Source organism: Mus caroli, chromosome 1 (genome assembly GCF_900094665.2).
Source record: "Mus caroli chromosome 1, CAROLI_EIJ_v1.1, whole genome shotgun sequence".
In the NCBI taxonomy this organism is placed as follows: domain Eukaryota; kingdom Metazoa; phylum Chordata; class Mammalia; order Rodentia; family Muridae; genus Mus; species Mus caroli.
In genome coordinates, this window is record NC_034570.1 from 97,719,181 (window position 1) to 97,729,355 (window position 10,175).

The 10,175-nt window shown below is 38.0% G+C and overlaps 1 protein-coding gene across 1 annotated transcript in view; it reads left to right on the plus strand.

Moving 5' to 3' along the window:
- Positions 1 to 10,175, plus strand: part of Cdh20 (cadherin 20) — a 218,157-nt gene that overhangs the window by 177,090 nt on the left and 30,892 nt on the right. The window contains exon 7 of the mRNA XM_021158575.2: positions 4,113 to 4,366. Coding sequence (XP_021014234.1) covers positions 4,113 to 4,366 — 254 coding nt within the window. The remainder of the gene's footprint in view (positions 1 to 4,112; positions 4,367 to 10,175) is intronic.

Below are 10,175 nucleotides of genomic sequence, written 5' to 3' on the forward strand. Positions count from 1 at the left end.
CCAGAGACTGCCCCACTTGGGGATCCCTCCCATATACAGTCACCAAACCCAGACACTATTGTGGATGCCAAGTGCTTGCTGACAGGAGCCTGATATAGCTGTCTCCTGAAAGGCTGTACCAGAGACTGACAAATACAGAGGCAGATGCTCACAGCCAACCATTGGACTGAGCACGGGGTTCCCAATGGAGGAGTTAGAGAAGGGACGGAAGGAGCTGAAGTGGTTTGCAACCCCATAGGAGGAACAACAATATCAACCAACCAGATCCCCCAGAGCTCCCAGGGACTAAACCACCAACCAAAGAGTACACATATGTAGCAGAGGACAGCCTTGTCAGATATCAGTGGGAGGAGAGGCCCTTTGTTCTGTGAAGGCTCGATGCCCCAGTGTAGGAGTATTCAAAGGCAGGGAAGAGGGAGTAGGTGGGTGGGTTGGTGAACACCCTCATAGAAGTAGGGAAAGGGGGGATCGGATAGAGGGGTTTTAGAGAGAAAACCAGGTAAGGGGATAACATTTGAAATGTAAATAAAGAAAATATCTAATAATTAAAAAAAAAACAGCATGAGATTTAAAAACATAATATATATATATAACCCTACAGGGTGCTACGGATCCAGGTTCAGTGAGAGACCTTACATCAATAAATATAGAAGAGAACAAACAAAGACACAAGTTGTGAAATTTGGGCCCACACATATATATACATGTAAACACATATGCAAACACACACAAAACACACACACACAAATAAATTGAATCTAATAATTTATAAATGAATTTTTCATTTAAAACCTTAACTTATAAAACATTGATTTGCCTCAAACTCACCCTGCCGTCTGCAGGGAACCTTGCTCAGACCTGGTGCCATGGTAAGACTCCTCAGTCCACCACACTACCTGCCATGGGATCCTTCCCAAGCAGTCGTGTACCTCTCAAGAGCCATGCTCTTCCCAAGGGCCACTGGTGATTCTATCCTGCCACCTCTCCAGAGACTTCCAGAGCAGACACAATTATTTCATCTGTGCTAACCCGACCCTGCTGCAGTCTACTCAGAGACCTCATCCAAGCTGCCACATAGATGACCTTGCCCTCACACTGCCATCCACCCTCCTAGAACATTACCCAATCAGCTCATTGCATGGCTGATAGGAGGACCCCAGCAACCCTGGGTAATCAGTAAACTGTTAACACCCTTTTCCTTTTCTTTCACAAATCAATAGGTTTCCAAATGACTGAACCTCAGAAACTTCCTACCTGGTCCAAAGCCAGCAAAGTTAAGATCACAGCAGCAAAAGATACAGCACAGAAAAGAAACAGATTTATGCTAAATTTCTCAAACCAGAAATCCTCAGAGAAAGTAAACAATGACGCTGAACTACTACAAAATGCTTAGATTGACTTATAAATCCTCAAACACATTTACATAGTTAAAATATTACAATTCATTATTTTTGAAAGTTAATAATATAAAAACTTTATATGTGATAAAATAATAACAATTATTACATGGGGAAAAATTAAAAGTATCTTTAACTAACCAATAACACACCACTAACCATCACTAGATAATGCCCATTGTTTGGAATAAATAGTTTCTTGAATGCAAAAGTAGTCCATTAAAAAATTAGCCAATTATAAAATGGAGCTTTTCGAAAGGCTGGTTGGTTAATTTCATTTGAAAAAAAATGTTCTAAATAATAAAACAATACTGACTTATATTAAATTATTATTATATAAGTTAAATATCATCACAGGCATTCATTGTTAAAAACATTTATTAGTATTACAATTTGACTAAACTAAAACTGTCTATTCTGGCCTCCCTTATCTGAAAAAAATTGACATTGCAAGCCAGAACCTTGACTCTCAATGTCACTATCCAAATTGTATACACGTTCAATAAAAACATACATCAATTTTTCTTAGACTGTTTTTATTCCTTTCTGAACATATGAGCTGCCAGAAATATAATTAAGAACAAGGCCAATATGTTGGGTAGATGGACTAGTCACATATAATAAATATTTTAAAGGCTACTGACTGCTCAGTCCATATGTCTGGAACAACTCCCAGGCCCATCATCTTCCTTTGTCATTAATAATGTCAAATAACATTGAAACAAAAGTTTTGCTTTTGATTTATTTCTCTTAGGTCTATTATTTGTCTAAAAAGCACAGACTTTTCAAAAAGAGAAATAAAGTTGATTTGAAAGAATCGGGTCTTCATACAGCCACAGTGATTGCTACACAGGACTGTGTGTCATTTTAGCTTTTAAGTAATGGGATGATTGATTTTCAGTCTCTTAAATGCTTGAAATATGTAATTTTCAGAGTGTACTTTGTTCTGTAGTAGCATGATAGTGTGCCATTTTCTCGTCTTCAACTTAGCTTCCATCTGCCAGTGGAAAATAAGTAATTGTAGTCAGTCCATTCTCCTCTGAGGCAGGTCACAAAACACAACAATTCTATTCTTTTCTATTCTAATAGGTCATGATTTACAATTCTCGTCATAACTTTATATACCACTTAAAAATTTCCAACTTTCCGTTATCTATTGCCTTGTTAGTAATTATTTGAAGAGCTCTCTTAGAGGCATGGTTGGACATGTTTACCTCACCTGTATCAGATTCACTCCCTGCTACTGTTTCCATACCCTTCTGCAGAAGCCATTTTAGATAGCAATAAATTCCAGTACATGTAGGAGCAATATCAAGTCCAGTACTAGTGTTGACTGGATGCGACTTGCAGGGACACTAACAACTGGAGCTCAACACTTGCTAAATACACAGTGATTGTAATGTAGCTTCAGTTAAAAGCAGCTGTATTCCCACAGTATAAGATACAAAAGAACCTAGATGCCACACATCCCCAAATCCTAGTACGCCATCACATTAATGTTAAGACATCAAATTTTGTGACACACTATTTAATTAAATAATACTTTTTTAAAAACTACATATTGAGTGTTTGGTCTTGCTCCACACTGGGGAATGAAAACCCAATGGAGTCCTTGCTTTTGACCTTGAATCTGAAGAAGGAAAATACACAGACGTTTTATAATAAAAATTTACCCTCGCTACATGGGTGCAGTGAACAGAACATGGGTCCTCTAAGAGAACAGCAATCACTCTTAACCATTGAACCATCTCTCTACTCTCCCAATTTTATATTTTATAATATGGAATCATAATAGACAAAACTGATTTCTTGTGCATGAGTCCTGGTCAAAGAATTTGTAAGTTTGGATCAGCATCTTAGCTGGCACTATGAATCCCTGGGAACCTAGTCCTGTCTTCTGAGCTTTCTGAATCTTTAAAGTTTCATGCTGAACAGAATTTTAAAGTGAAGTTTAAAAGGGACCATCTATATACACTACAGAAACAAAGGATGATATGGCATAGTGTGTCAAGAATCTTAGTGAGGCACTTAACATATTTCCTTGGAGTCAGTGTTGCTTTGAAAATCAAGAAGAAAACAAGTCTATTACATGTTTTAACCCAGAATACAAAGTGATGGGTCTCCCTATAATTTTTGTACATTGCATATCATTATACTTGCACATATTCACTCCCCTCCTTCCTTCTCCATTTCTCCTCCACTATCCCTAGTCCCATTCCTCGCCCAAAATGGTTTCTCTTGAAAGAAATTTAAGAGGAAAACAAAGCCATAAGCCTAATTGCACAGACGTCCTAGGACAGAACACAAACTTGATCCTAATTGTCCAACATCTTTCCAAAAGAGAAAGCCAAAACATAAGGCCACCAGCCATCTTGTCTGCTTGGGACAGAAGGGTTCTGGGAAAACAAATTCCCTGTTTACAATTTGATCAAGACAACGATGTTCCCCAAACTCTCTCTACAGACCATGCTGGTTAAAGTCAAAGGAGTTAAAACTGAGCCTTCCAGACACCATCCTTTCTTTTTTACCTATGACCAAACTGATGTTATCACCCAGAACTTCAGAACAAGACAAAAAAATGTTTTTACCTTTTTCTCTTTTCCACTTTTTTGGTGAATTTGGGGGTTCTCTACTAATCATATCAGTGTTGGATGTTCTTTTCACTCAGGGTATGTATGCTTCGGGCTGACCAGTTTTCTTCTTGTTGCCTTTCAGCCCCTGAGTTTTGAAAGCAAGAAAAGCTACACCCTGAAGGTGGAAGGATCCAATCCTCACCTAGAGATGCGTTTTCTGAACCTTGGCCCATTTCAGGACACAACAACAGTGCACATCAGTGTGGAGGATGTGGACGAGCCCCCTGTGTTTGAGCCTGGCTTTTATTTTGTGGAGGTGCCAGAGGATGTGACAATTGGAACAACCATACAGATCATTTCTGCTAAGGACCCAGACGTAACCAACAACTCAATCAGGTTTTCCCATAGATTTTTCCCTTTCTCCTTGTAGCCTATAATGCTCTAACATTCTCACCTTTGGTTCTTCCTCTCTAAATCCCATCTCTGGAAACTCTTCTGTGAGTTTTCTTGTTCTTCCTATTGTTCAAATAACATGACAACATCATGTAACTAAAAAATTAGATGTCATCATATCTTAACTTCATTTTCATTTAGTTCATATATGCACATACACAAACCCTTACATCTCAGTCAGAGCTCCACTGCCACTTGGAACTGTATCAGTCTTGGCTGTATTACTTGACTGTATCAGTCAAATTGGGGGTTGAAGCCTGGGCATTGAATGTTCAAATGTCAGGGCCTCTGGTCTTCACCCACAAAATACTAATACCAACTTCCAAGCTTTTACAACCCAACAAGTGCCTACATCCCGCTAAATGTCCTGGGGATATGATGCAAACAACCCAAGAGCAGACCCACCAATACCAAGCAACCGGACTCACTCACACAAAACTCTTCAAAATCACTCCTTCTCAAACTGTATTAGTCTTTTAAGTTAGCACACAAAGTGATGGGCTTTGTAGAATTTTCATGTGTTCATACTTTATTCTTATTCATCCTCTTCCCTACTACCTTTTACTCCATTGTTCTGGTCTACTTCTTCACTCACAAATAGTCTTCCTTGCTTTCATATCAGAGTGATTCCACGATCCCATTTCCCCTCCCTTAAGATATTTTGTTTTTTTGGTCCCCTTTCTATTTTCATGTCATACTCCCTTACATCACAAACACAAACACACACACACACACACACACACACACACACATTTCAATCTAGATTCCATATATCTGAGTAAACATGAGTTTTGTCTGTCCAGCTTATTTTGCATATCACGAACTCCTACTTCATCTATGGTCCTGAAAATGCTATGATTTCATTTTTCCTTTGTCATGGAGGAATAAACTCCACTGTGTATATTAGCCATATATTCTATATTGTATGGGAGAATAGATGTCCAGGCTGGTCCCACGGCTTAGCTATTATGAACAGAGCAGCAAAAAACATGGTTGTGCAAGTGGCTTCGTTGCATGTGGACTTGGAGTCCTTTAAGAAAACACCCAGAGGAGATTCAACTGGATCCCATGGTACTTCTATTTTCTGTTTTGGAGGAAACGCCATACTGACTTTCACAGTAGCTGCAGCAGCTTACACTTCCACCAGCCATGTCTAAGGGTCTCCTTTCCCCACATCCTCAGCAGCATTTTTGTTTGTTTCCTAGAGATGAAATGCAATCCCAAAGTAGTTATAATTTGCTTTCCCTGATGGCTAAGAGTATTGAACACATTTTCAAATGCTTATTGCCCACTTTTATGTCTTCTTTTGAGAACTGCCAGCTCATTTTATTAGCCCATTTCTCAAATTGGGTGATTTGTAGGGAGCACGAGTGTTTAATTTTGTAGCTCTATGTGTATTCTAGACATTGATCTTCTAGCTGATGAATGGCTGGAACAGACTTCTTCCCTTGCATACGGTTCATATTTGCCATGAAGATTGTTTCTTTTGCAGAAGCTGCTTGACTTCGTGTAATCATATTTGCCAGTTCTCAAATCTGCCCTGTGTAGTTGGATTCCTTCCCATATCTGTATCTTGAAATACATTGCCTGGATTTTTCACTGGCAGTTTCAAGGTTTTAGGCTCTGTTTGGACCTGTTAAGGTCTGTGAGCCATTTGGAGCTGATTTTTGTAAAGGTCTCTAGTTTCACCATTCGGTGTCCTGATATTTACTGTTCTCAGCATCATTTATTGAAGAGCTTGTTTCTTTTCCAATATATGATTTTTGACAAGTTTGTAAAAAAAAAAATCAGGTGGCTACAGCTGTCTGGGTTTATTTCTGGGTTCTATTTTCTACTGTGTTTTGTTACATATCTGTTTTTGTGCCAGGAACTTGATTATTTTGTTACTATGGCTCTTTAGAGTAATTTGACATCAGGAATTATTATAAGTCCAACAGTGCTTTGTATTGCTTAGTCTTCTTTGCTCTTATATGTTATGCATAATTACACAACAATGAGCTACAATCTGACATTTTCGTAGATGTATGCAATGCACTGTTTATCACTCACACTTCCTATTACCCTCTTTTGTCCCCCTCCCATTCTCACTGATCCTCTTCCCAATTAGTCCCCATTCTGCTTTCATGTTTTTAGAGATTTTTTTGGTTGGTTGGTTGGTTGGCTAACTGGTTGGTTGGTTAGTTGGTTGGTTAGTTGCTTGGTGTTAGAGATTTTCTCAGGGTTACAAGTACCCAGTGAGTTTTATGATGTTGCCTACAGGAACATGGGTGTAGGGTTATTTACAGTAGCATGGGCATCTTTCTAGTGGCTACACCTCTGAAGAAAATGTATCTCCCTCCTCCTGCAATCATTAACTTCATACAGATTTGTAGAGAATGCTGAAGCCTCAGGAGCCCTCCCACTTCCATGGCAACATTTGGGTGGGTCTAATCTTCAGCAGGCAATCATAGCTGTTGTGACTCAAGCATGCAGTAGCCATATCTTGCTTAGAGGATAACATTCCTTAACACTCCATCACTTCTTACAGCTCTTAAATTCTTCCTGTCCCTACTCCACAATGTTCCTTGAGCATAGGAGGGTACATGCAGATGCTTTCTTCCAGCTGAATATTCAATGATCACTTAGTCTCATCATTTTGATCTGTTATGAGCCTCTACAGTTGCCATACTAGCTGACAGCAGCACCAGTCTATGGGCATAAACATTTTGCTTCCATATGAATTTGAAAATTGGTTTTCCTAGCTCTGTGAAGAATGTAATTGGAATTTTGATGGGGATTACAGTGAATCTTAGGTCTCTGTAATTTGCCCATTCTTACAATACAATTCTATCGACCTCAGCATGAAATGCTCTTTCATATTCTAGTATCTTCTTCAGTTTCCTATTTCAAAGCTTTCATTGTAAAGATCTTTAACTTCTCCTAGGTTAGTTTTATCCCTAGGTATTTTTAAGTGATGGTGAATGAACTTCGCCCTGCTTCCTTCCTCAGAGAGTTTATCACTTGTATGTAGAAAGACTGCTGATTTTTGTAATTTGAAATCATTTAGTTGTAAATATATTCATTGTACATTCTTTCAAGGTTTATTAGATCTTGGCATTTTTTTACATTTAAAACAAATGGAAAAGGCCATGTTTGTAATGGCACAAAATGCTGACCTATAATCATAGCACTTAGAAGGCAGAGAAAGAGAACATCAAGTGTGATCCACATAGTGAGTTCCAGGCTAGCCAGAACTATAGAGTGGTGCCCTGTATAGTTATATCGTGAGTCCCTGATCTCAAAACCTAAATAAAATAAACAATTGAAGTGGGAAATTATCACACATCAAATTTATCATTCAACATATTTCTTTATATTATAGAAAAAAGAACAGGCATAGAAACTCTTCCTCGGGTCAGTAGCTTTGATGACAGACAGAATGGCCAGAGAGTCCCCTATACTACACACAGCCCTACATCTCTGTCTCTCCAAGCTATGTTTTAATATTGAAGACTCCACCCCAAGATGCTTCCCCACCTCAAGACTGGAGAATTACTCTTACAATCTTGGCTATTTCGGGTTCACTCTAGAAACAAAGTGTAAACAGCTGGTCGACAGGCTGACACCTCAACCTTCCACAGCCACTGCCAAGCCTCTGAAGCCAGATTAACACACAATTAGAATTCCAAGGCCGTTTGAGGCCATCTGTCACATTAATTGTTGAAAGCCACACAGTAAAATGAATCTGGAGCTTTAGTACAGATAAAACATTTTAAACACACCCCCATTTATCAAACGCCTTTTCTGTCACTTGGCTGCTTCCCTCATCTGGTGCCGTTTTGTATTTAATGAAAATGTGCTTTTAGAGTTTAACAAGAATGGTTTTCTCCAGGGGATAACTACACCAAGGGAAAATCTACTCCCTCTGACTAACTAGTAAACACATTACATGTTCAAGCATCAAAGTGGCTAAAAGTAATTTTAGTTCTTTAATTTTTACAAAAACAACAAATATTTCTGAGTTATAAAAACCTCATAAATTTACATTTCAGTCTTAAGCTCTTTTTATAAGGCAACGTAAGTGAACCCATAATGTCCCCCATAATAATGAAAACAAAAGTGGAACAGATGTATCATAAATTTGTATTTTCAGAAAAATATGATTATATGCTTTGTGATCATGAACTGTTAATCATATATTTATTGTTTTATGATATAGTAGTTAGTTTTCATGTCAAAGAAGGTAATGTGGCACTACTGTAGAGGATAAAGCCTCATGGCAGACACAAATAAAACAAGCACAAATGTAAATGACACATCTAAGTTCTAAAATAGAATATGAACTGGACAGTATATTTGCATATCATCTCCCAAATTTTGACTGTATAACTCTATGTGATAATCACTGGAAACAAGATATAATTAGGAGTCACAATGAAAGTAACAAGTCAAAGAGAATAAATGCAATCAGATGTGGGATCACACACACACACAGCCTCACAGGGTATGTCGGGGATTCAGTACTATAGCCACTTTCTGAAGACATCTCAATGGTGGCCGGTGGCAGGGGCAGGGAAGTACTCATGGCTCAAGATTCACTCATGATTGCATCACAGTAAGACAGGCAAGATGAAGGAACCTGTCTGGCTCACAAAATGTCACTCAAGATAGGCCCTTTGAAGACTTCTGTCAGCATGGGACAGTGGTAGTAAGGAGCACCTGACTGTTCCAGAGAGCTTAGACAAGATGAGAAGTAGAATTCAGAGATGGAGGTGAGGGTCACATTGCTGTTTTGGGGCAGGACTCTGCATTCCTGGAGAGAAAATAGCAAAAACAAGGTCCCAGACTTGAAGGTATGAAGACAGGGAGTCACATACACAATTGCCCCTCTGAATTTTTGTTAACAAATAATAGAGTTCACATTGGCGGATATAGAGATCTTGATTCTGTGCTAATACAATATAGAAAATAGCCTCTAGGTCCACAAAGAACATCAAGAGTCCTAGATTATCAGAGATCCATAAAGGAAATGTATTGAAAACTCAACTGTGTAGCTTTTATTTACTAAGCTATTTGGGATCCCTTTCCCCTATTATAGTTTTCAAAATTATCCATGTTATCCTCTTTTTATATAAAAGTTAATTTGACGAGCTGGAGAGACAGTTCAGTGGTTAAAAGGCTTTGCTGATCAGTCATGAGCATCAGAGTTCAGACCCTATCACATACAAGCAGTCTGCAAATGCCTGCTAACTCCAGTTCCCAATGGATTTGTAGCACTTGTATCGCTATATGAACACAGTGTTGCATACCTGCACAAAACTGTGTTCTACATTCACATGGACTAACAGACACAAAGTATTATAAATAAAATTTAAAATAAAACTTTATCTTAAAATAATTTGTATATTAAGTTACATAGCTAATTCTTATTATTTTATTATAAATAATTAATGATATGGATTATTAAAAACAAAATGCACAGTAAATAGCCTCCCAAATCTATACTATAAATTAAAGGCCATTTAATATTTTTTAAAGGGATTATTGGGATTTCTATAATCTCCTTTCTAAAGAACTCATGCTGGACTTAGATATAAGTATTATTCATTATTCACTAGTAAGGCTCCAAACACTGTAGATTTAGTTATTTGCGTATGAAAACTACAATACTTAGATACCCTCTATCATTGATAAATACTCAAAAAGAAGGAAAGAAAGAAAGAAAGAGAGAGAGAAAAGAAAGAAAGAAAGAAGGAAAGAAAGAAAGAAAGAA